Source organism: Somniosus microcephalus, chromosome 4, assembly GCF_052327205.1.
Source record: "Somniosus microcephalus isolate GS21.2 chromosome 4, FLI_Smic_1.0, whole genome shotgun sequence".
Lineage (NCBI taxonomy): Eukaryota > Metazoa > Chordata > Chondrichthyes > Squaliformes > Somniosidae > Somniosus > Somniosus microcephalus.
In genome coordinates this window covers 112,859,555-112,887,175 of record NC_140990.1, presented here as the reverse complement: position 1 = coordinate 112,887,175, position 27,621 = coordinate 112,859,555, and the positions used below count along the sequence as shown (strand labels likewise).

At 48.9% G+C, this 27,621-nt stretch overlaps 1 protein-coding gene across 1 annotated transcript in view; it reads left to right on the top strand.

Moving 5' to 3' along the window:
- LOC147119676 (uncharacterized) overlaps nucleotides 1-27,292 on the top strand; it is a 188,857-nt gene extending 161,565 nt beyond the window's left edge. Inside the window, exons 2-3 of the mRNA XM_085984130.1 lie at nucleotides 8,633-8,803; nucleotides 25,733-27,292. Coding sequence (XP_085840256.1) covers nucleotides 8,633-8,803; nucleotides 25,733-26,713 — 1,152 coding nt within the window. The 3' untranslated portion in view covers nucleotides 26,714-27,292. The remainder of the gene's footprint in view (nucleotides 1-8,632; nucleotides 8,804-25,732) is intronic.
- The last annotated feature ends 329 nt before the right edge of the window (nucleotides 27,293-27,621 follow it).

The window sequence follows — 27,621 nt, the reverse complement described above, 5'->3', positions numbered from 1 at the left end:
CGGTTCCAACCCTGTCCAGGTGCAAACCGTCCGGTTTGAACTGGTCCCACCTCCCCCAGAACTGGTTCCAATGTCCCAGGAACTTGAATCCCTCCCCCTGGCACCATTCCTCTAGCCACGTATTCATCTGAAGTGTCCTTCTATTTCTACTCTGTCTAGCACGTGGCACTGGTAGCAATCCTGAGATTACTGCCTTTGAGGTTCTGTATTTTAATTTATCTCCTAACTCCCTATATTCCACTTTTAGGACCTCATCCTGCTTTTTACCTATATCGTTGGTGCCTATATGCACCACGACAACTGGCTTTTCACCCTACCCTTCCAAGATGTGCTGCAGCTGCTCGGAGACATCCTTGACCCTTGCACCAGGGAGGCATCACACCATCCTGGAGTCTTGTTTGCGGCCGCAGAAATGCCTATATATTCCCCTTACAATAGAATCCCCTATTACTATAGCTCTACCCCACTTTTTCCTCCGATTCTGTGCAGCAGAGCCACCCCTGGTGCCAGGAAGTTGGCTGCTGCTGCCTTCCTCTGATAAGCCATTCCCCCCAACAGTACTCAAAGTGGTGTATCTGTTGGAGAGGGGGATGGTCACAGGGGACCCCTGCACTACCTGCCTGCGCCTAGTACTCTGCCTGTTGGTCACCCGTTCCCTTTCTTCCTGTCCAACCTCTACCTGTGGTGTGTCCAACTCCGTAAATATGCTATTCACGATGTCCTGAGCATCGTGAACACTCCAGTATGTATCCAATCACAGCTCCAGCGAACAAAGCGGCCTGTCAGTTGCTGCAGCTGGATGCACTTCCTGCACATGTAGTTGTCAGGGACACAGGGAGTGTCCCTGAGTTCCCACATATCGCAGGAAGAGCCGATCACGGGGGCCCGGCTGTCCTGCCATGACTTACCCTTTAATTAATTGAATTTAAATTAAATCAATCAATCAAACCACATGTACAATCCCAGATTTAGAATCACCATGTACAGTCCCAGGGTTGGAATCCCCATGTACAGTCCGAGGATTGGAATCCCCATCTACAGTTCCAGGGATAGAATGCCCATGTAAAGTCCCAGTGTTGGGAACCCCATGTACAGTCCCAGGTTTAGAATCACCATGTACAGTCCCAGGGTTGGAATACCCATGTGCAGCCCAAGGGTTGGAATCCTCATGTACAGTCACAGGGATGTGATGCCCATGTACAGTCCCAGGGTTGGAATCCCCATGTACAGTCCCAGGGATGGAATGCCCATGTGCAGCCCAAGGGTTGGAATCCTCTTGTACAGTCCCAGGGATGGAATGCCCATTTACAGTCCAAAGGTTGGAATACCCATGTGCAGCCCAAGGGTTGCAATACTCTTGTACAGTCCCAGGGATGGAATGCCCATGTACAGTCCCAGGGTTTGAATCCCCATGTACAGTCCCAGGGTTAGCATCCCCGTGTACAGTCCTAAGGTTGGAATCTCCATGTACAGACCCAGTGTTGGAATCCCCATGTACAGACTCAGTTTTGTAATCCCCATGTACAGTCCCATAGTTGGCATCCCCACGCACAGTTCCTGGGTTAGAATCCCAATGTACAATCCCAGGATAGGAAGCCCCATGTACAGTCAAAGGCTTCGAATTCCCATGTACATTCCCAGGGATGGAATACCCATGTACAATCCCATGGTTAGAATTCCCATGTACAGTCACACGGCTGGAAGCTCCATGTACAGTCCCAGGGTTGGAATCCCCATGTACAGTCCCAGGCTTAGTATTCTCATGTACAGTCCCAGGGTTGGTATCCTCATGTACAGTCCCAGGGTTGGTATCCTCATGTACAGTCACAGGGCTGGAAGCTCCATGTACAGTCCCATGGTTAGAATCTCCATGTACATTCCTAGGCATAGAATCCCCAAATGCAGTCCCAGGGTTAGATTTCCCGTGCACAGTCCCAGTGTACAATCCCAGGATTGGAATCCCCATGCACAGTTCCAGGGTTGGGATACCCATATACAGTCCCAGTGTTGGAATCCCCATGTACAGTCCCTGGGTTGGTATCCCCATGTACAGTCCCAGGGTTGGAATCACCATCTACAGTCCCAGCATAGGAATCCGCAGATACAGTCCCAGGGTTGGAATGCTCATATACAGTCCCAGGGTTAGAATCACCATGTACATTCCAAGGGTTGCAATCATCATCTACTGTCCCAGGGTTGGAATCCGCATGTACATTCCCAGGGTTGGAATCCCCATGTGCAGTCCCAGAGTGGAAATCCCCATGTATAGCCCCAGGGTTGGAGTCCCCATGTACAGTCCCAGGGCTGGAATCCCCATGTACAGTCCCAGGTTGGGAATCCCCATGTACAGTCCCAGTGTTGGAATCCCCATGTACAGTCCCAGGGTTGGAATCCCCATGTACAGTCCCAGGGCTGCAATTCCCATGTACAGTCCCATGGTTGGAATCCCCATTTACACTCCCAGTGCTGGAATCCCCACGTACAGTCCCAGAGTAGGAAACCCCATGCGCAGTTCTGGGGTACGAATCCCCATGTACAGTCCAAGGGCTGGAATCCCCGTGTACAGTCCCAGGGTTAGAATCCCCATGTGCAGTCCCAGGTTCGGAATCCCCATGTACAGTCCCAGTGTTGGAATCCCCGTGTACAGTCCGAGTTTTGGAGTCTGCATGTACAATCCCAGGGTTAGAATCCATATGTACAGTCCCAGGGTTGGAAACCCCATTTACTGTCCCAGTGTTGGAATCACCATCTATATGCCCAAGGTTGGAATCCGCATGTACAGTCCCAGTGTTGAAATCCATATGTACAATCACAGAGTTGGAATCCCCAATGCACAGTCCCAGGGTTGACATCGCCATGTACAGTTCCCGGGTTGAAATCCCTATATATTATCCCAGGGTTGGAAACCCCATGTACAGTCCCAGGGCTGGAATCCCCATTTACAGTCCCATGGATGAAATCCCCATGTAGTCCCAAAGTTGGAATCCACATGTACTATCCCAGCGTTGGAGTCCCCATGTCCAGTTCCAGGGATGGAATCCCCATGTGTAGTCCCAGGCTTGGAATCCCCATGTACAGTCCCAGGGTTGGATATCCATGTATATACCCAGGGTTGCAATCCCCATGTACATTCCCAGTTTTGGAATTCCCATGTACAGTCCCAGTATTGGATTACCCATGTACAGTCCCAGGGTTAGAATCCCCGTGTACAGTCCCAGTGTTAGAATCCCCGAGGTTGGAATCCCCATGTACAATCCCAAGGTTAGAATCCCCATGTACAGTGCCAGGGTTAGAATCCCCAGGATTGAAATCCCCATGTACTATCCCAGGGTTAGAATCCCCATGTACAGTCCCAGGATTAGTATCCCCGTGTACTGTACCAGGGTTAGAATCCCCATGTACAGTCCCAGGTTTTGAATCCCCTTTTACAGTCCCAGGGCTCGAATATCCATGTACAGTCCCAGGATTAGAATCCGCGTGTACAGTCCCAGTGTTGGAAACCCCATGTACAGCCCGAGGGTTGGAATCCCCATATACAGTCCCAAGGATGGAATGCCCATGTACAGTCCCAGGGTTGGAATCCCCATGTACAGTCCCAGGTTTAGCATCCCCTTGTACAATCCCAAAGTTGGAATCTCCATGTACAGTCCCAGTGTTGGAATCCCCATGTACAGACTCAGTGTTGGAATCCACATGTACAGTCCCAGAGTTGGAATCCCCACGTACAGTTCCTGGGTTAGTATCCCCATGTACAGATCCAGGGTTGGAATCCCCATGTACAGTCCCACGGTTAGAATCCTCATGTACAGTTCCAGGATAGGAAGCCCCATGTACAGTCACAGGCTTCGAATCCCCATGTACATTTCCAGGGATGGAATCCACATGTACAAACCCAGGGTTGGAACCCCCATGTACAGTCCCATGGTTAGAATCCCCATGTACAGTCACAGGGCTGGAAGCTCCATGTACAGTCCCCGTGTTAGGAGCTCCATGTACAGTCCTAAGCTTAGAATCCCCATGTACAATCCCAGGGTTGGAATTCCCATGTACTGTCCCAGACTTAGAATCCTCATATACAATCCCAGTCTTGGAATCCCCATGTACAGTCACAGGGCTGGAAGCTCCATGTACAGTCCCATGGTTAGAATCTCCATGTACAGTCCTAGGCATAGAATCGCAATATAAAGTCCCATGTTTGGAAACCCGTGCACAGTCCCAGTGTTAGAATCCCCGTGTACAGTCCCAGTGTTAGAATTCCCAGGTTTGGAATCCCCATGGATAATCCCAGGGTTAGAATCTCCGTGTACAGTTCCAGGGTTAGAATCACCGTGTACAGTCCCAGGGTTAGAATCCCGATGTACAGTCCCAGTGTTGGAAACCCCATGTGCAGTCCCAGGTTTAGAATCGCCATGTACAGTCCCAGGGTTGGAATCCCCATGTACAGCCCGAGGGTTGGAATCCCCATATACAGTCCCAAGGATGGAATGCCCATGTACAGTCCCAGGGTTGGAATCCCCATGTACAGTCCCAGGTTTAGCATCCCCTTGTACAATCCCAAAGTTGGAATCTCCATGTACAGTCCCAGTGTTGGAATCCCCATGTACAGACTCAGTGTTGGAATCCACATGTACAGTCCCAGAGTTGGAATCCCCACGTACAGTTCCTGGGTTAGTATCCCCATGTACAGATCCAGGGTTGGAATCCCCATGTACAGTCCCACGGTTAGAATCCTCATGTACAGTTCCAGGATAGGAAGCCCCATGTACATTCACAGGCTTCGAATCCCCATGTACATTTCCAGGGATGGAATCCACATGTACAAACCCAGGGTTGGAACCCCCATGTACAGTCCCATGGTTAGAATCCCCATGTACAGTCACAGGGCTGGAAGCTCCATGTACAGTCCCCGTGTTAGGAGCTCCATGTACAGTCCTAAGCTTAGAATCCCCATGTACAATCCCAGGGTTGGAATTCCCATGTACTGTCCCAGACTTAGAATCCTCATATACAATCCCAGTCTTGGAATCCCCATGTACAGTCACAGGGCTGGAAGCTCCATGTACAGTCCCATGGTTAGAATCTCCATGTACAGTCCTAGGCATAGAATCGCAATATAAAGTCCCATGTTTGGAAACCCGTGCACAGTCCCAGTGTTAGAATCCCCGTGTACAGTCCCAGTGTTAGAATTCCCAGGTTTGGAATCCCCATGGATAATCCCAGGGTTAGAATCTCCGTGTACAGTTCCAGGGTTAGAATCACCGTGTACAGTCCCAGGGTTAGAATCCCGATGTACAGTCCCAGTGTTGGAAACCCCATGTGCAGTCCCAGGTTTAGAATCGCCATGTACAGTCCCAGGGTTGGAATCCCCATGTACAGCCCGAGGGTTGGAATCCCCATGTACAGTCCCAGGCATGGAATGCCCATGTACAGTCCCAGGGTTGGAATCCCCATGTACAGTCCCAGGATTAGAATCCCCATGTGCTGTCCCAGTGTTAGAATCCCCATGTACAGTCCCAGGTTTAGAATCCCCATGTACAATCCCAGGATAGGAAGCCCCATGTACAGTCACAGGCTTCGAATCCCCATGTACATTCCCAGGGATTGAATCCCCATGTACAATCCCAGAGTTGGAATCCCCATGTACAGTCCCATGGATAGAATCCCCATTTACAGTCACAGGGCTGGAAGCTCCATGTACAGTCTCGGGTTAGAATCTCCATGTACAGTCCTAAGCTTAGATTCCCCATGTACAATCCCAGAGTTGGAATCCCCATGTACAGTCCCATGGTTAGAATCCCCATGTACAGTCACAGGGCTGGAAGCTCCATGTACAGTCACAGGGTTAGAATCTCCATGTACAGTCCTAAGCTTAGATTCCCCATGTACAGTCCCAGGGTTGGAATCCCCATGTACAGTCCCAGGCTTAGAATCCTCATGTACAGGCCCAAGTTTGGAATCCCCATGTACAGTCCCTGGGTTGGAATCCCCATGTACACTCCCAGGGTTGGAATCCCCATGTACATTCCGTGAGTTGGACTCCCCATGTGCAGTCCCAGTGCTAGAATCCCCATGTACAATCCCAGGTTAGGAAACCCCATGTACAATCCCAGGATAGGCATCCCCAAGTAAACTCCCAGGATAGGAATTCCCATGTGCTGTCCCAGAGTTAGAATCACCATGTACAGTCCCAGAGTTGGAATCCCCATGTACAGTCCCAGGGTGGGCATCCCCATGAACAGTCTCAGTGTTGGAATCCGCATGTACAGTCCCAGGGTTGGAATTACCATCTGCAGTCCCAGGTTTGGATTCCGCATGTACAGTCCCAGTGTTGGAATCCCCCTGTACAGTCGCAGGATTGGAATCCCCATGTACAGTTCCAGGGTTGGGATCTCCATGTACAGTCCCAGTGTTGGAATCCCCATGTACAGTCCCAGGGTTGGTATCCCCATGTACAGTCCCAGTGTTGGAATCCCCATGTAGAGTCCAAGGATTGGTATCCCCATGTACAGTCCCAGGGTTTGAATCCCCTTGTACAGTCCCAGGGTTCAAATACTAGTGTAAAGAACCAGGGTTAGATTCCCCATGTACAGTCCCAGGATTATAATCCCCTTGTACAGTCCCAGGGTTAGAATCCCGATGTACAGTCCCAGTGTTGGAATCCCCATGTACAGTCCCAGCTTTAGAATCCCCATGTACAGTCCCAGGGTTGGAACCCCATTTACAGCCCAAGTGTTGGAATCCCCATGTACAGTCGCAGGGTTGGAATTCCCATTATCAGTCCCAGTGTTAGAATCCCCGTGTACAGTCCCAGTGCTTGAATTCCCATGTACAGTCACAGGGTTGGAATCCCCGTGTACAGTCCCAGGCTTAGAATCCCCATGTACAGTCCCAGTGTTTGAATTCCCATATACAGTCCCAGGATTAGAATCCACATGTGCAGTCCCAGGGATTGAATCCCCAGGTTTGGCTACCCCATGTACAGTCCCAGGGTTATTATCCCCATGTACAGTCCCAGGTTTAGAATCCGCACTTATTGTCCCAGGGTTGTAATCCCCATGTACAATCCCAGAGTTAGAATCCCCAGGTTTGGAATCCCCATATGCAGCCCTAGGGTTAGAATCCCCTTGTACAGTCCCAGGGTTAGACTGCCCGTGTACAGTACCAGCATTACAATCCCCATATACAGTCCCAGGGTTTGAATCCCTATGTACAGTCCCAGGGTTAGAATCCACATGTAGAGACAAAGGGCTGGAATCTCCATGTACAGTCGCAGGGTTAGAATCTCCATGTAGATTCCCAGGGTTGGAATCCCCATGTACAGTCCCAGGGTTGGAAACCCCATGTACAGTCCCAGGGTTGTAATCCCCATGTACAGTCCCAGGGTTAGAATCCCTGTGTACAGTCACAGGGTTTGAATCCCCATATATAGTGCCAGTGTTGGAATCCCCATGTACAGTCCCAGGGTTGGAATCCCCATGTACAGTCCCTAAACAGACACTGTCCGTACAGTGTAAAAGAGAAACAAGTATTTCTGTAGAGGCTTTCAATCCATTTTTAATATACAGATTTTTTAAATTCATTCAATATGGATGTCACTGGCAAGGCCAGCATATATTGCCAATCCCCAGTTGCCCATTGAGAAGGTGACGTTGGGCCGTCTTCTTGAACCTCTGCAGTCCGTGTGGTGAAGGTACTCTCAGAATGCTGTTAGGTGAGCAGTTCCAGGATTTTCACCCAGCGATGATGTAGGAACGGCGATATATGCCCAAGTCAGGATAGTGTGTGATTGGAGAGGAATTGGGAGGTGATGGTGTTCCCATGCACCTGCTGCCCTTGTCCTTCTCGCTGGTGGAGGTCCCGTGTTTGGGAGGTGCTGTCAAAGTTCTAGTTGAGTTGCAGATGTATAAAGTCACTATTTCACCCCTCCCCCTCCCACCTCACTCTCTCTCCTCCCATAGAGGCCAGAGTCTTGTGTAGGCCCAGACTGGATGGCGGGTTCCCTTCCCTGAACGGCATTACTGAACCAGTTGCATTTTTATGACAATCTGGCAGCTTTCATGGTCACTTTTTTCTAGGGCTGGTCCCACAAATTCCCAGATTCATTCAGCTCGCTTTCACAACCTGCCTTTGTGTTTCTGTGGGTTCTCTCTCACCCTCCCTTTTTGCTGTTTTAAATTCATTTTACGGTGTATTAGAAGGGAAAGATTTGCAGACGGGAAACTCAAACCAAACATCACTTCAAGTTCTGACAGACTGACTCAATTCATCAGGACCTTTTAGCATGGTAGCAGAAAGCACCGTTCAGAGCGTGGATAAACCGTACAAGTGTTCTTTGTGTGGGCGAGGCTTCAGCCGATCCTCTGGCCTGTCAAGACACAAGCGCAGTCACACCAGGAAGAGGCCTTTCACCTGCTCAGAGTGTGGGAAGGGATTTACACAGTCATCCCACCTGCTGACACACCAGCGTGTTCACACCGGGGCAAGGCCATTCACCTGCTCCGAGTGTGGGAAGGGAATCATGTGTTCATCCCACCTGCTGAAACACCAGCGCACTTACACTGAGGAGAGGCCGTTTACGTGCTCCATGTGTGGGAAGGGATTCACTCAGTCATCCAGCCTGCTGGCACACCAGCGAGTTCATACTAGAGAGGGTTCGTTCACCTGCTCTGGGTGTGGGAAGGGATTCACTTGTTTATCCAACCTGCTGCAGCACGAGCAAGTTCACACTGTAGATAGGTCATTCACCTGCTCTGAGCGTGGGAAGGAATTCACTCGGTCGTCCCACTTGCTGACACAACAGCGAGTTCACACTGCGGAGAGATCGTTCACCTGCTCCAAGTGTGGGAAGGGATTCACTCAGTCATCCCACCTGCTGCAGCACCAGAGAGTTCACACTGGGGAGAGGTCGTTCACCTACTCCGTGTGTGGGAAGGGATTCACTTGTTCAACCAACCTGCTGAAACACCGGTGAGTTCACAAGTGACTGCAGAGATTGCATTCTGCTGTTGTTGCTGCTGTTAATTACATCCAGGACAGAATTGTGTTCAATTTGATAGTTGGAGTTTGTTTCTACTGATGTTAATAACCCCTGTAACTGGGCTGGAGTTTAATATTTGGATATATGTCCAATAAATCAGTTTTCTTTAAACACATTGTTCTTGATTTTTGTCATTCCCACCTGAGTGTTTAGCATCACCTGGCTGGAGCTCAGAAACGACAGTCTGGGGGGAGGATCGTACGGCGGGAACAGAACTACAGCCTGGACACAGTCCTTCAGGGCCACACTGAGAGGGCCAAATGGCACTTTGGTCTATCTCGTCTCTTCATTGACAGCAATGTCCCCGTGCAAGTTAATCTTGAGGCCTGTAAGGTCCAGAGGATTTCCACCCAATGGTGTTTAAAGTGATTGGATAGGTGCTCTGTGAGCCCCTTGCCCGTGACTTCAGCTCAGTAGAGTCAGGGATTGCTCCCTGAGATTGGAAGGTAGCTCACGTAGTTCCCATTTTCCAAATTGGGGACAAATCAAAGCCAGGGACTAGAGGCCCATCAGTGCGATATCGATCACAGGGAAGGTGGCTGAAGAAATCCTAAGAGAACTAGAAGCCCATCAGTGTGATATCAATCACAGGGAAGGTGCCTGAAGGGATCGTAAGAGAACTAGAGGCGCATCAGTGTGATATCAATCACAGGGAAGGTGCCTGAATAGATCCTAAGACAGCTAGAGACCCATCAGTGTGATATCGATCACAGGGAAGGTGCCTGAAGAGACCCTAGGAGAACTAAAGGCCCATCAGTGTGATAGCGATCACAGGGAAGGTGTCTGAAGGGATCCTAAGAGAACTAGAGGCCCATTAGTGTGATATCGATCACAGGGATGGTGCCTGAAGAGATCCTAGGAGAACTAGAGGCCCATCAGCGTGATATCGATCACAGGGAAGATGCCTGAAGGGATCCTAAGAGAACTAGAGGCCCATCAATGTGATATCGATCACAGGGAAGGTGCCTGAAGGGATCCTAAGAGAACTGGAGGCCCATCATTGTGATATCGATCACAGGGAAGGTGCCTGAAGGGATCCTAAGAGATGCTGTTTTCCATCACGGGGAAAGGGAAGGAGCCATTAGAGATATTCAACATGGTTTCCAGAAAACAAGGCCAAATTGCTTGAGTTTTGTGAAGAAGTTGCTGGGTTGGGGGATGAGGGGGAATGCGGTTGACATTGTCTACCGCAGGGGAGTCAATCTCATTTTCCATGGTGGGTCAAATCTGATATCCTGGCCCTTGGCGAGGGCCACATTCATCAAAAGTTATTAAAATAGGAATAAATGAAGATTAACTGTATCAATACTTTGAATCATAGAATGGTTACAGCACAGAATGTGGCCATTCGGCCCGTCGAGCCCATGCCTGCTCTCTGGAAGAGCACCTCAGCTATTCCTACTCCCCCGCCCTTTCCCCGGAGTCCTGACATTTTTTTCCTTCAGGTCCTTATCCAAGTGCCTTTTGAAAGCCACGATTGAACCTACCTCCCCCACCCTTTCAGGCAGTGCATTCCAGATCCTAACCACTCGCAGCGTAAAAGCTTTTTCTTACATCACCTTTGTTTCTGTTGCTAATCACCTTAATTCTGCGTCCTCTTTTTCTCGACCCTTCCGCCAATGGGAACAGTTTCTCTCTCTATATACTCTGTCCAGACCCCTCATGATTTTGAACACCTCTATAAAATCTCCCCTCAATCTTCTCTGCACTAAGGAGAACAATCCAATCTTCTCCAGTCTATCCATGGAACTGAAGTCCCTCGTCCCTGGAAGCATTCTTGTAAATCTTTTCTGCACCCTCTCTAAGGCCTTCACATCCTTCCTAAGGTGTGGTGCTCAGAATTGGACAGAATACTCCAGAAATGTTCTCCAATTAAATATTGGGAAGACTGAAGCCATTGTTATCGGTCCCCATCACAAACTCTGTTCCCTAGCCACTGACTCCATCCCTCTGCCCAACATCTGTCTGAGGATGAACCAGACTGTTCACAACCTTGGTGTCATATTTGACCCTGAAATGAGCTTCCGACCACATATGCACAGCATAACAATGACCGCCTTTTTCCACCTCCATAACATCGCCCGTTTCTGCCCTTGCCTCAGCTCATCCGCTGCTGAAACCCTTATCTGTGCTTTTGTTACCTCTAAACTTAACTATTCCAGTGCACTCCTGGCTGGCCTCCCACATTCCACCCTACATAAACTTGAGGCCATCCAACACTCGGCTGCCCGTGTCCTAACTCGCACCAAGTCCTGTTCATCCATCAACCCTGTGCTCGCTGACCTACATTGGCTCCCGGTTAAGCAATGCCTCAATTTCAAAATTCTCATCCTTGTTTTCAAATCCCTCCATGGTCTTGCCCCTTCCTATCTCTGTAATCTCCTCCAGCCCCATAATGCCAACGAGATATCTGCGCTCCTCTAATTCTGCCCTCTTGAGCATCCCTGAGTATAATTGCTCAACCATTGGTGGCCATGCCTTCTGTTGCCTCGACCCTAAGCTCTGGAATTCCTTGCCTAAACCTCGCCACCTCGCTACCTCTCCTTTAAGATGCACCTTAAAACTTACCTCTTTGAACAATCTTTTGGTCATCTGCCCTAATGGTTCTCTTTATGTGACTCGATGTCAATTTTTTTGTCTTATTACCCTCCTGTGCAGCACCTTGGGACGTTTTACAATATTAAAGGCGCTATATAAGTACAAGTTGTTGTTGCACTCAGCCAGATTCAGTTCCTCTGGAGAGAAGGGGAGAAACAAAATAACAGATGGTGTCATGAATGTTGTTTTTAGACAGTAAGGATGGAGGTAGAATTTTTAAAATCGAGAATTTACAGTTCAGGAGGGTCAGAAGTGAAAAAAAATGTGTAGAGACAAGCTTTGTCTGTTCCGAATTTCTATCATGCTGTAACCACCATTTGCAGGGTATTATAAGGGGAGGATCTGCAGATGGAAACTCGAACCAAGCATCACTTCAAGATCTGACAGATTCACTGGATTCATCAGGAGCTGAATATCTTTGGCATTTGGATATGGAAGGAAAAAAACAACAATCACAGCGGGGAGAAACAGCACACATGTTATGTGTGGGTCCACCTTTAGCAAATCGTCTAGCCTGTGAGACTCGTACACCCACCTGAATCAACAATGTAAATGTGGGGACAGTGGGAATGGATTCAGTTGCCCGTATGAGGGGCAAACTCATCGAAACAGTTCACCAGGTGAGTGTGGAAAGAGATTAATGGGGACAATGCATTCACTGCTCTGTAAGTGGAAAGGGATTCAATCGATCATCACATTTACTGACACAGCAGTCACACCGGAGAGGGACGGCTTAGATACTTCACGTATGGGAAGGGATTGACTCCGTTGTCTCAGCTGTTGATACTCCTGAGTGTCCACATTGAGAACAGTTGCTGCAAATACTCTGATTGTGAGAAAAACTTTCAAAGTTCAAAGCAGCTGATGCACGATCAGCGCATTGATACTGGAGAGAGACTGTTTCAATATCCTGTGTGTGGGAAGAAATTCACCCCACCTGCTGAGACTCCAGTGAGTTCACATGTGACTACAGGGGTTTGGATTCTGTTATTAATCACATCCAGGACTGAACCATGGCACAACGCCCGGATTTATTGATAAAGTTTCCCTCAATGGGATCACAGAAACTCATTCTCCATTCATAATGACAGCGCTGTTCCCCAGTATGCCCCGCGGGGACAATGTGCCCATTGACACTGGAGGAGGCCAGTGCGCAGGCGCATTGCCCGCCTGTAGTTGGAGCATGCGCAGTGTCACTATGATCAGACCCAGGCGAGTGGTGGAAACGGACAGAGCGTGGAGACGTGGTTTTCGCACCGATTACGGATCAGCGGGGTGCAGGGAGGTAACGCACTCGGCGGGTGAGCTTCATAAACACCTAGCGTAGGCCGCAAGCCCCGATTGAGAACCTTCAGGTTCCCCGTATGCAGCTCCGAGGCTTTTTCCCATATTAGGCCCAGGTTAACGGTGACCACTAGTACGATAGCAAAATACTGCAGATGTTGGAAATCCGAAATAACAACAGAAAATGCTGGAAAAACTCAGCAGGTCAGGCAACATCCGTGGAGAGAAATTTGAGTTGACGTTTCCGGTTTGACCCTTCTTCAAAACTGGGGAGAAAAGGAACTGGATCGAAGGCAGGGCTGCGATCGGACAAAAGAATAAAAGAACCAAAAGAAGTAAAAGAGATTAGAAGCTAGACGAGATGGTAATAGGCTGGGATTAGCTGTAAAGTGTACTGGCAGGGCAAAAGATAGCTGCCAGGTGTGAGAGAGAAACAAAAGGAAAGGGGGGGGGGAGGAAAGGAGTGGAAAAATATAAGTAAAAATGAAATAGGGGCCGAGGTTATGATCTGAAATTGTTGAACTCGATATTGAGAGCAGAAGGCTGCAGAGTGCCTAATCGGAAGATAAGGTGCTGTTCCTCGAGTTTACGTTGAGCTTCCGTGGAACAGTACAAGAGGCCAAGGACGGTGAGGTCCGAGTGGGAATGGAGCGGTGAATTGAAATGACAGGCGACCGGAAGCTCGGGGTTACCCTTACGGACTGAACGGAGGTGCTCCGCAAAGCGGTCACCAAATCTGCATTTGGTCTCCCCAATGTAGAGGAGACCGCATCGTGAGCAGCGAATACAGTATACTAGATTGCGAGAAGTAGAAGTAAATCGCTGTTTCACCTGGAAGGGGTGTTTGGGGCCCTGGACAGTGGGGAGGGGGGAGGTATAGGGGCAGGTGTTACATCTCCTCCGCTTGCACAGGAAGGTGCCAGGCGAAGGGGAAGGGCTGTTTGGGGTGATAGAGCAGTGGACTGGGGTGTCTCGGAGAGGGCGGTCCCTGTGGAATGCTGAAAGGGGAGGGGAGGGGAAGATACGTTTGGTGGTGGGATCACTTTGGAGGAAGCGGAAATGCCGGAGGATGATCCGTTGAATGTGGAGGCTGGTGGGGTGAAAGGTGAGGACAAGGGGAACCCTATCGTGGTTCCGGGAGGGAGGGGACTCGACTTCTCCATCTCCATCTCTGGGGATAGGTTATCGACCAATATTTACGACAAGCCCACTGACTCCCACAGCTACCTGGATGATACTTCCTCCCACCCCGCTTCCTGTAAGGACTCTATTCCATTCTCCCAGTTTCTCCGCCTCCGCCGTATCTGCTCCGACGATGCCGCCTTCCACACCAGTGCTTCAGACATGTCTTCCTTTTTCCGCAACCGAGGATTCCCCTCTACCGTGGTTGACACTGCCCTCGACCGTGTCAGTTCTATCTCCCGCACCTCTGCCCTCACCCCTGCCCCTCCCTCCCGGAACCACGATAGGGTTCCCCTTGTCCTCACCTTTCACCCCACCAGCCTCCACATTCAACGGATCATCCTCCGGCATTTCCGCTACCTCCAAAGTGATCCCACCACCAAACGTATCTTCCCCTCCCCTCCCCTTTCAGCATTCCGCAGGGACCGCTCTCTCCGAGACACCCCAGTCCACTCCTCTATCACCCCAAAAAGCCCTTCCCCTTCGCCTGGCACCTTCCCGTGCAAGCGGAGCAGATGTAACACCTGCCCCTATACCTCCCCCCTCCCCACTGTCCAGGGCCCCAAACACCCCTTCCAGGTGAAACAGCGATTTACTTGTACTTCTCGCAATCTAGTATACTGTATTCGCTGCTCACGATGCGGTCTCCTCTACATTGGGGAGACCAAACGCAGATTGGGTGACCGCTTTGCTGAACACCTCCATTCAGTCCGTAAGGGTGACCCCGAGCTTCCGGTTGCCTGTCATTTCAATTCACCGCTCCATTCCCCCTCGGACCTCACCGTCCTTGGCCTCTTGTACTGTTCCACGGAAGCTCAATGTAAACTCGAGGAACAGCACCTCATCTTCCGATTAGGCACTCTGCAGCCTTCTGGTCTCAATATCGAGTTCAACAATTTCAGATCATAACCTCGGCCCCTATTTCATTTTTACTTATATTTTTCCACTCCTTTCCTCCCCCCCCCTTTCCTTTTGTTTCTCTCTCACACCTGGCAGCTATCTTTTGCCCTGCCAGTACACTTTACACCTAATCCCAGCCTATTACCATCTCGTCTAGCTTCTAATCTCTTTTACTTCTTTTGGTTCTTTTATTCTTTTGTACGATCGCAGCCCTGCCTTCGATCCAGTTCCTTTTCTCTCCAGTTTTGAAGAAGGGTCAAACCCGAAACGTCAACTCAAATTTCTCTCCACGGATGTTGCCTGACCTGCTGAGTTTTTCCAGCATTTTCTGTTGATTTAACGGTGACCATCTTTGTAAAGGAAAGCTGAAGTTTTGTGTGTCGCAATTTTGCTTCAGTGAGCGGTATAGCACATGCGCGGCCATGTTTGCAAAGTAACCATTGGTGGGCGAGGCTTCAGGGTCCCAGTGAGTGTAGAACTGAACCCAGCCAGAGTCAGCACCTTCAGGGGAGGAGGGAGGGGAACCAGTGAGTGTAGAACTGAACCCGGCCAGAGTCAGCCCCTTCAGGGGAGGAGAGGGAGGGGAACTAGTGAGGGAACTGAACCCAGCCAGAGTCAGTACCTTCAGGGGAGGAGAGAGAGGGGAACCAGTGAGTGTAGAACTGAACCCAGCCAGAGTCGGCACCTTCAGGGGAGGAGAGGGAGCGGAACCAGTGAGTGTGGAACTGAACCCAGTCAGAATCAGCACCTTCAGGGGAGGAGGGGGGAACCAGTGAGTGAACTGAACCCAGCCAGAGTCAGCACATTCAGGGGAGGAGAGGGAGGTGAACCAGTGAGTGAACTGAACCCAGCCAGAGTCAGCAGCTTCAGGGGAGGAGGGAGGGCAACCAATGAATGTAGAACTGAACCCAACCAGAGTCAGCACCTTCAGGGGAGGAGAGGGAGGGGAACCAGCGAGGGAACTGAACACAGCCAGGGCCAGCTCCTTCAGGGGAGGAGAGGGTGGGGAGCCAGTTAGTGTGGAACTGAACATAGCCAGAGTCAGCACCTTCAGAGGAGGAGTCATAGAGTCTTAATGACACAGAGGAGGTCATTTGGCCCATCGAGTCCTTGCCGGCTTTCTGTACAGCAGTCCATTCAGCCCCATTCCCCCGCTTGAACGTCGTAGCCCTGCAAGTTTATTTCCCTCGAGTGCCTATCCAGTCTCCCCTTGTAAACATTGAGTGTCTCCGCTTCCACCACTTCCATCGGCAGCGAATTCCAGGCCCTCGCCACTCCCTGCATAAAAACGTTTTTCCTCACATCTCCCTTGTATCTCTTGCCCAAAACCTTAAATCTGTGTCCTTCTAGTCCCTGTAGCATCAACTAGTGGGAGCAGCCTTTCCCCGTCTAGCCTATCCAAACCCATCATAATCTTGTACACCTCTATCAAATCACCCTTAACCTACTTTGCTCAAATGAAAACAAATCCAGCTTCTCCAACCTGTCCTTGTAACTAAGATCCTCCAACCCCAGAACCATTCTGGTAAAACACCTCTGCACCCTCTCATGTGCCTTCACATCCTTCCTAAAGTGTGGTGACCAGAACTGGACGCAATACTCCAGTTGTGGCCTAATCAGCGCTTTATAAAGGTTCAGCATAACTTCTGTACTTTTGTACTCAATACCTCTATTTATTAAGCCCGACATCCCATATGCTTTGTTAACCACTCTCTCAATATGTCCTGCCACCTTCAGGGACCTATGCACATTAACTCCCAGGTCCCTCTGTCCCTGCACACTCTTTAAAACTGTGCCATTAAGTGTATATTGCCTCTCCCTGTTCCTTCTGCCAAAATGCATCACCTCACACTTCTCTGTATTAAATTCCATCTACCACTTGTCTGCCCATTCTGCGAGCCTTTCTATGTCCTGTTGCAGTCGATTGGTATCATCCTCACTTTGCCAGACCCCCCCAGGCCAGAACTGGATGAAAGGTCATCGACCTGAAACGTTTACTCTGTTTCTCTCTTCACAAATGCTGCCTGATCTGCTGAGTGTCTCCAGCATTTTCTGTTTTTATTTCAGATATCCAGCATCTGCAGTATTTTCTTTTTGTATTAGTGTAGAACTGAACCTAGCCAGAGTCAGCACCTTCAGGGGAGCAGAGAGAGAGGAGAACCAGAGAGTGTAGAACTGAACCCAGCCAGAGTCAGCGCCATAAAGGGAGGAGAGGGAGGGCAACCAGTGAGTGTAGAACTGAACCCAGGCAGAGTCAGCACCATCAGGGGTGGAGAGAGAGGGGAATCAGAGACGGTATAACTGAACCCAGCCAGAGTCAGCACCTTCAGGGGAGGAGAGGAAGGGGATCCAGTGACTGTAGAACTGAGCCCCGCCAGAGTCAGCACCTTCAGGGGAGGAACATAAGATAAGAACATAAGAAGTAGGAGCAGGAGTAGGCCATACTGACCCTCGGGCCTGCTCCGCCATTCAAAAGGATCATGGCTGATCCGACCCTAGACTCACGTCTACTTCCCTGCCCGCTCCCCATAACCCTTAATTCCCTTATCAGCTAGGAAACTGTCTATCTCCGTTTTAAATTTATTTAATGTTGCAGCTTCCACAGCTCTCTGAGGTAGCAAATTCCATCGATTTACTACCCTCTGAGTGAAGAAGTTTCTCCTCATCTCAGTTTTGAAACGGCAGCCCTTTATTCTAAGATTATGCCCCCCTAGTTCTAGTCTCACCCATCAGTGGAAACATCCTCCCCGCATCCACCCAATCAAGCCCCCTCGCAATCTTATATGTTTCGATAAGATCGCCTCTCATTCTTCTGAATTCCTCATAAGTCAACCCCCTCATCTCTGGAATTAGCTGAGTGAACCTTCTCTGAACTGCCTCGAGAGCAAGTATATCTTTTCTTAAATATGGAAACCAAAACTACGCAGTATTCCAGGTGTGGCCTCACCAGTACCCTGTATAACTGAAGCCAGACTTCCCTGCTTTTATACTCCATCCCCCTTGCAATAAAAGCCAAGATTCCATTGGCCTTCCTGATCACCTGCTGCACCTGCATACTAACCTTCTGTGTTTCATGCACCAGGACCCCCAGATCCCTTTGTACTGCAGCACTTTGCAGTTTCTTTCCATTTAGATAATAACTTGCTCTTTGATTTTTTCTGCCAAAGTGCATAACCTCACACTTTCCAACATTATATTCCATCTGCCAAATTTTTGCCCACTCACTTAGCCTGTCTATGTCCTTTTGCAGGTTTTTTATGCCCTCCTCACTCACTGCTTTCCCTCCCATCTTTGTATCGTCGGCAAACTTGGATACGTTGCACTTGGTCCCCTCCTCCAAATCGTTAATATAGATTGTAAAGAGTTGGGGTCCCAGTACTGACCCCTGCGGAACACCACTAGTTACTGATTGCCAGCCCGAGAATGAAACATTTATCCCAACTCTCTTTTCTGTTAGATAGCCAATCTTCCACCCATGCCAGTATATTACCCCCAATCCTGTGATTTTTTATCTTGTGCAGTAATCTTTTGTGTGGCATCTTGTCAAATGCCTTTTGGAAGTCCAAATACACCACATCCACTGGTTCCCCTTTATCCATCCTGTTTGTTACGTCCTCAAAGAATTCGAGCAAATTTGTCAAGCATGATTTCCCTTTCATAAAACCATGCTGACTCTGTCCGATTAAATTATGCTTATCCAAATGTCCTGTTACTGCTTCCTTAATAATGGACTCCAACATTTTACCAACCACAGATGTTAGGCTAACTGGTCTATAGTTTCCAGCCTTTTGTCTACCTCCCTTTTTAAATAAGGGCGTTACATTAGCAGTTTTCCAATCTGCTGGGACCTTTCCTGAATCCAGGGAGTTTTGGAAAATTCCCAACAATGCATCTGCAATCCCTACCGCTACTTCTCTCAAGACCCTAGGATGTAAGCCATCAGGTCCAGGGGATTTATCCGCCGTAAGTCCCATTATCTTACCGAGTACCATCTCCTTAGTGATTTTAATCATGTTTAGCTCCTCCCCTCTTATAGCCCCCTGTTTGTCCAGTGTTGGGATATTTTTAATTTTCTCTACTGTAAAGACTGAAACAAAATATTTGTTCAGCGTAATTGCCATCTCCATGTTCCCCACTACTAATTTCCCGGTGTCGTCCTCTAAGGGACCAACATTCTCTTTAGCCACCCTTTTTCTTTTTATATAACTGTAGAAACTCTTGCTATCTGTTTTTATATTTTTTGCTAGTTTACTTTCATAATCTATCTTCCCTTTCTTAATTAATCTTTTAGTTATTCTTTGCTGGCTTTTAAATGCTTCCCAATCTTTTATCCTCCCACTAGATTTGGCTACTTTATATGCCCGTGTTTTTAGTCGGATACTATCCTTTATTACTTTACTTAGCCACGGATGGCTGTCTTTTCTTTTACGCCCCTTTTTATTCAGTGGAATATATTTTTCTGAATGTTGTGAAATATCTCCTTGAATGTACACCACTGCTCCTGTACCACCTTACACCTTAATCTATTTCCCAGTCCACTTTAGTCAACTCTGCTCTCATACCTTCATAGTCTCCTTTATTTAAGCTTAGTACGCTGATTTGAGATCCAACTCTCTCACCCTCCAACTGAATTTGGAACTCAACCATGTTATGGTCACTCATTCCAAGGGGAACCTTTACTAGGACATTTTTTATTAATCCTGTTTCATTACACAGGACCAGATCTAAGATTGCCTGCCCCCTGGTTGGTTCAGTAACATACTGCTCAAGGAACCCGTCCCTAATGCACTCTATGAACTCTTCCTCAAGGCTGCCCTGCCCAATTTGATTTGTCCAGTCAATATGAAAGTTAAAATCTCCCATGATTATATCTGTTCCCTTATTACAAGCCCCAACTATTTCTTGATTTATACTCCGACCAATAGAGTTGCAAATGTTAGGAGGCCTATAGACTACGCCCACCAGTGACTTTTCCCCCTTATTATTCCTGATCTCCACCCAAACTGTTTCACTTTCCTGATTCTTTGACCCAATATCATTTCTCACTATTGCAGTGATTCCATCCGTTATTAACATAGCCACCCCACCTCACTTTCCTTCCTGCCTCTCCTTCCTAATAGTCAAATACCCCTGGATGTTTAGTTCCCAGTCATGGTCACCTCGCAGCCATGTTTCTGTAAAGGCCACCCGATCATACCCATATGTAGTTATTTGTACCGTCAACTCATCTATTTTGTTACAAATGCGTGCATTCAGATAAAGAACTTTTAAATATGTTTTGTGACAATTTATTCCTGCTTTTACCCCCTTTACTATTTTACCTTTATATATTCTGTCCCTTCCTGACACGCTCTGGTTTTTAATTTCCCCACTGCTACTTTCCTCTATTGCCTTCTCCGCTGACATTTTTATTTTTTGCTCTCTTGAAGCCTCCCCCCCGACGAATTAGTTTAAAGCTCCCTCTACAGCCCTAGTTATTCGATTTGCCAGGATTCTAGTCCCAGCACTGGCCAAGTGAAGTTCGTCCCAACGGAACAGCTCTCTCCTGTCCCAGTACTAGTGCCAGTGTCTCAAGAAGCAAAACCCATTTCTCCCACACCAGTCTTTCAGCCACGCATTTAACTCTCTGATTTTATTTACCCTAGCCAAATTTGCTCGTGGCTCAGGTAGTAATCCAGAGATTATTACCCTTGTGGTTCTGCTTTTTAATTTGGCCCCTAGCTGCTCATACTCCCTTAGCAGAACCTCTTTCCTTATCTATCTATGTCGTTGGTACCAACATGGACCACGACAACTGGATCCTCCCCCTCCCACTCCAAGTTTCTCTCCAGCCCAGAGGAGATGTCCTTAACCCTGGCACCGGGCAGGCAACACAACCTTCGGGACTCTCGCTCTTGGCTGCAAAGAACCCTATCTATCCCCCTTATGATACTATCCCCTACCACTACAACATTTCTTTTTACTCCCCCCACTTGAATCGCCACCTGTTCCACGGTGCTGTGGCCAGGTTGCTCATCCTCCCTGCAGTCCCTGCTCCTGTCCTCACAGGGAGTAAGAGCCTCGAACCTGTTGGACAAGAGCAAGGGCTGCGGCTCCTCCAACACTACCTCCTGGAGCCCCGTACCTGCCTCACTCATAGTCACACCCTCCTGTCCCTGACCACGGACTACATCTGAATTAGTTAATCTAATTGGTGTGACTACTTCTTGGAACACAGAGTCCAGGTAACTCTCCCCCTCCCTGATGTGTCGCAGTGTTTGAAGCTTGGACTCCAGCTCATCAACACGGAGCCAGAATTCCTCGAGCAGCCAACACTTACTGCAAATGTGATCACCATGAGCATCAATGGTGTCCACCAGCTCCCACACATTGCAGCAGTAACACATCACCTGCTCTCCCATTCTATGTAATTAATTAAATTTATCAATATTATTTTTAAATACCCTCTGCCCTGATTCTAGATGATGCATATCACACCTTAGAAACTATAAACCGCAGAGTTTAAGTTTAAAAAGAGAGAAATACTCACCAAACAATCACTTACCTGCTTTCTGGTGACGTCGCACTTCGATTATTTTTTACTGCTCTCCTTCCCTCTGAGTTCCGAGTTCGGAGACTGGTACGCCTTACCTGGTCTCTGGAGCCTTTTTATAGCCCCGCTGCCACCGCTGAATTCCTGCCGACGCTCTGAGGCCTTACCTGATTTCTGGAGCCTTTTATAGCCTTTTATAGAGAGGGAGGGGAACCAGTGAGTGAACTGAACCCAGCCAGAGTCAGCACCTTCAGGGGAGGAGAGGGAGGGGAACCAGTGAGTGTAGAACTGAACCCAGCCAGAGTCAGCACTTTCAGGGGAGGAGAGGGAGGGGAACCAGTGAGTGTAGAACTGAACCCAGCCAGAGTCAGCACCTTCAGGGGAGGAGAGAGAGGGGAACCAGTGAGTGTAGAACTGAACCCAGCCAGAGTCAGCACCTTCAGGGGAGGAGAGGGAGGGGAACCAGTTAGTGTGGAACTGAACATAGCCAGAGTCAGCACCTTCAGAGGAGGAGTCATGGAGTCTTAATGACACAGAGGAGGTCATTTGGCCCATCGAGTCCGGGCCGGCTCTCTGTACAGCAATCCAGTCAGTCCCATTCCCCCGCTCGAACCCCATAGCCCTGCAAGTTTATTTCCCTCAAATGCCTATCCAGCCCCCTTGTAAACATTGAGTGTCTCCGCTTCCACCAGTTACGTCGGCAGCGAATTCCAGGCCCTCACCACTCCCTGCATAAAAAGGTTTTTCCTCACATCCCCCTGTAGCTCTTGCCCAAAACCTTGAATCTGTGGCCCCTAGTCCTTGTAGCATCAACTAGTGGGAACAGCCTTTCCCTGTCTAGCCTATCCAAACCCATCATAATGTTGTACACCTCTATCAAATCACCCTCAACCTCTGCCCTAATGAAAACAAATCCAGCTGCTGCAACCTGTCCTTGTAACTAAGATCCTCCAACCCTGGAACCATTCTGGTAAATCTCCTCTGCACCCTCTCAAGTGCCTTTACATCCTTCCTAAAGTGTGGTGACCAGAACTGGAGGCAATACTCCAGTTGTGGCCTAATCAGCGCTTTATAAAGGTTCAGCATAACTTCTCTACTTTTGTACTCAATACCTCTATTTATTAAGCCCAACACCCCAATGCTTTGTTAACACTCTCTCAATATGTCCTGCCGCCTTCAGGGATCTATGCACATAAACTCCCAGGTCCCTCTGTCCCTGCACACTGTTTAAAACTGTGCCATTAAGTGTATATTGCCTCTCCCTGATCCTTCTGCCAAAATGCATCACCTCACACTTCTCTGTATTAAATTCCATCTACCACTTGTCTGCCCATTCTGCGAGTCTTTCTATGTCCTGTTGCAGTCGATTGATATCATCCTCACTTTGCCAGACCCCCTCAGGTCAGAACTGGATGAAAGGTCATCGACCTGAAACGTTTACTCTGTTTCTCTCTTCACAGATGCTGCCTGATCTGCTGAGTGTCTCCAGCATTTTCTGTTTTTATTTCAGATATCCAGCATCTGCAGTATTTTCTTTTTGTATTAGTGTAGAACTGAACCCAGCCAGAGTCAGCACCTTAACGGGAGGAGAGGAAGGGGAACCAGTGAGTGAACTGAACCCAGCCAGAGTCAGCACCTTCAGGGGAGGAGAGGGAGGGGAACCAGTGAGTGAACTGAACCCAGCCAGAGGCAGCACCTTCAGGGGAGGAGAGGGAGGGGTACCAGTGAGTGAACTGAACCCAGCCAGAGTCAGCACCTTCAGGGGAGGAGAGGGCGGGGAACCACTGAGTGTAGAACTGAACCCAGCCAGAGTCAGCACCTTTAGGGGAGGAGAGGGAGGGGAACCAGTAAGTTAACTGAACCCAGCCAGTGTCAGCACCTTCAGGGGAGGAGAGGGAGGGGAACTTGTGAGTGTGGAACTGAACCCAGCCAGTGTCAGCACCTTCAGGGGATGCGAGGGTGAACCAGTGAGTGTAGAACTGAACCCAACCAGAGTCAGCACATTCAAGCGAGGAGAGGGAGGGGAACCAGTGAGTGTCGAACTGAACATAGCCAGACTCAGCACCTTCAGAGGAGGAATCATCGAGTCTTAATGACACAGAGGAGGTCATTTGGCCCATCGAGTCCGTGCCGGCTCTCTGTACAGCAATCCAGTCAGTCGCATTACCCCGCTCGAACCCCGTAGCCCTGCAAGTTTATTTCCCTGAAATGCCTATCCAGTCTCCCCTTGTAAACATTGAGTGTCTCCGCTTCCACCACTTACGTCGGCAGCGAATTCCAGGCACTCGCCACTCCCTGCATAAAAAGGTTTTTCCTCACATCTCCCTTGTATCTCTTGCCCAAAACCTTAAATCGATGTCCCCCTAGTCCTTGTAGCATCAACTAGTGGGAACAGCCTTTCCCTGTCTAGCCTATCCAAAAATCCATCATAATGTTGTACACCTCTATCAAATCACCCTCAACCTCCTTTGCCCTAATGAAAACAAATCCAGCTGCTCCAACCTGTCCTTGCAACTAAGATCCTCCAACCCTGGAACCATTCTGGTAAATCTCCTCTGCACCCTCTCAAGGGCCTTCACATCCTTCCTAAAGTGTGGTGACCAGAACTGGACGCAATACTCCAGTTGTGGCCTAATCAGCTCTTTATAAAGGTTCAGCATAACTTCTCTACTTTTGTACTCAATACCTCTATTTATTAAGCCCAACATCCCATAGGCTTTGTTAACCACTCTCTCAATATGTCCTGCCACCTTCAGGGACCTGTGCACATTAACTCCCAGGTCCCTCTGCCCCTGCACACTCTTTGAAACTGTGCCATTAAGTGTACATTGCCTCTCCCTGTTCCTTCTGCCAAAATGCATCACCTCACACTTCTCTGTATTAAATTTCATCTACCACTTGTCTGCCCATTCTGCAAGCCTTTCTATGCCCTGATGCAGTCGATTGGTATCATCCTTACTTTACCAGACCCCCCCCCCCAGGTCAGAACTGGATGAAAGGTCATCGACCTGAAACGTTTATGCTGCTTGATCTGCTGATTGTCTGCAGCATTTTCTGTTTATTATTTCAGATTTCCAGCATCTGCAGTATTTTCTTTTTGTATTTGTGTGGAACTGAACCTAGCCAGACTCAGCACCTTCAGGGGAGGAGAGAGAGGAGAACCAGTGAGCGTAGAACTGAACCCAGCCAGAGTCAGCACCATAAAGGGAGGAGAGGGAGGGGAACCAGTGATTGTAGAACTGATCCCAGGCAGAGACAGCACCTTCAGTGGAGGAGAGGGAGGGGAACCAGTGAGTGAGCGGAACCCAGGCAGAGTCAGCACCTTCAGGGGAGGAGAGGGAGGGGAACCAGTGAGTGAACTGAACCCAGGCGGAGTCAGCACCTTCAGGGATCGAGAGAGAGGGGAACCAGAGAATGTAGAACTGAACTCAGCCAGAGTCAACACCCTCAGGGGAGGTCAGGAAGGGGAACCAGTGACTGTAGAACTGAACCCAGCCAGAGTCAGCACCTTCAGGGGAGAAAGAGGGGAACCAGTGAGTGTAGAACTGAACCCAGCCAGAGTCAGCACCTTCAGGGGAGGAGAGGGAGTGAAACCAGTGAGCATAGAAATGAACCCAGCCAGGGTCAGCACCTTCAGGGGAGGAGAACCAGTGAGTGCCAATGGTAGGGGAGAAAACTGGGAGCAGAAGACAAGCTGTGTTCAGATGTGCGATAGTTTTGGATTTTAACGCAGGGCAGAGGGACAATGTGCGGGAGGGGGATTTGCAGCTTTGGGGGAACAAGAGAGGAAAGAATGTTCCAATGAAACTAGAATTTTCTTCTCTGAATTTCTATCCTGTATTTACAGTCATGAGTGTTGTAAACTCCTTTTACAGGGTATTAGAAGGGGTGGATTTGCAGACGAGAAACACAAACTAACCATCACGTCAAGATCTGACAGTCACTCGATTCATCAGGGCCAGAATATCATCGGCCTTTGAATGTGGAAGGAGAAATGTTTCTATTCTGTCTGTGAGAAAATATTTCAAACATCAGTGTGACTGGAAAAGCATCGAGACGCACACGCCCGAGTGAGAGTGTTCCAGTGCACTGCCTGTGGAAAGAGCTTTAACAAGTTGCACAGCCTAAAAAAACATCGCTCCATTCATAGCGGGGAGAAACCGTACATGTGTTTTATGTGTGGACGAGGCTTCAACTGATCGTCCAACCTGGAGAGACACAAGGACACACGCACCACGGAGAAACCTTGGAAATGTGGGGATTGTGGGAAGGGATTCAATTACCCGTCTGAGCTGGCAATTCATCGGTGCAGCCACACCGGGGAGAGGCCGTACATCTGCTCTGAGTGTGGGAAGGGATTCACTTGTTCATCCAACCTTCTAACTCACCAGCGAGTACACACTGGGGAGAGACCGTTCACCTGCTTTGAGTGTGGCAAGGGATTCACTTTGTCATCCTGCCTGCTGACACACCAGCGAGTTCGCACTGGGGAGAAGCCGTTCACCTGCTCCGTGTGTGGGAAGGGATTCAATAATTCATCCCACCATCTGAGACACCAGCGAGTTCACACTGGGGAGAGGCCGTTCACCTGCTCTGAGTGTGGGAAGGGATTCACTCAGTCATCCAACCTGCTGAAACACCAGCGAGTTCACACTGGGGAGAGTCCGTTCACTTGCTCCGTGTGTGGGAAGGGATTCAATAACTCATCCCACCATCGGAGACACCAGCGAGTTCACACCGGGGAGAGGCCGGTCACCTGCTCTGTCTGTGGGAAGGGGTTCACTCTTTCATCCAGCCTGCTGAAACACCAGAGAGTCCACACTGGGGAGAGAACGTTCACCTGCTCCGTGTGGAAATTGATTCACTCGGTCATCCCACCTGCTGAGACACCAGCGAGTTCACTCTGGGGAGAGGCCGTTCACCTGCTCTGTCTGTGGGAAGAGATTCACTCAGTCTTCCAACCTTCTGACACACCAGCGAGTTCACTCTGGGGAGAGGCCGTTCACCTGCTATGTCTGTGGGAAAAGATTCACTCAGTCATCCAACCTTCTGACACACCAGCGAGTTCACTTTGGGGAGAGGCCGTTCACATGCTCTGTCTGTGGGAAGGGATTCACTTGTTCATCCCACCAGTGACACCAGCGAGTTCACTCTGGGGAGAGGCCGTTCACCTGCTCTAAGTATGGGAAGGAATTAACTTGTTCATCCCACCTGCTGAGACACCAGCGTGTTCACAAGTGACTGCAGGGGTTGGATTCTGCTGTTTATTGCTGATGTTAATCACATCCCGGCTGAATCATGTTCATTCTGACATTTGGAGTTTGTTTCTGCTGATGTTAATAACCCCTGTAACTGGGCCGGAGTTTAATATTTTGATATTTCAAATAACACAGTATGTCGATATTTGATGTCTCCAAGATAAGAGGAGACTAACTGATGTCCTGTTACTGACTGCTCCATTTTTGAGCCTTTTCTCCTTTCGAACTCGAGATTATTTCAGTTCGCATACCTTCGGTTACTGTCATGGACAAGTCCCAGCTCCCCATACCTTCCAGAGTGTGTCTCCTACCGTTGGTATCCAGGGAAGGTCTCGGTAACATTCGTGGGATCACCAAACACAAAACCCAGTCTGTTAATCACTTTCAGCTACTGGACTTAGCGTGTGTCCCACAGCATCTCTCTCACCTTCGATGTGTGAATAGAGCATCACGCCTGCAAACCTGCTTTCAATTTGAATTTGAATCCACTCAGCAAGTGTATTTAAAAAAAATACGTACAAGTAAACAGATCACATCAAATAATTGGTAAAGATTTAGAGTCAACAAGATGAACAAGTGAACATATCATGGCCCAATACCCCAGCTCTATATTCACAGGAGAAAGTCTGTTATCTAACTCTTCGAGTGGACAGAGTAGAGAAAGATCCCGACTCTAAGAACATCTCGATTCTGTTGTAAATATCTTTCAAATCCTGACTGGTCCAATCTGTCGGTTTCCTTTCAATTGAAGTGAATGGAAGATGAGAGGGGTTTTGGCATATGGACCTCGGTCAATTCATCTTCTGAAAGGTGTCCATGTTTAGTTCATT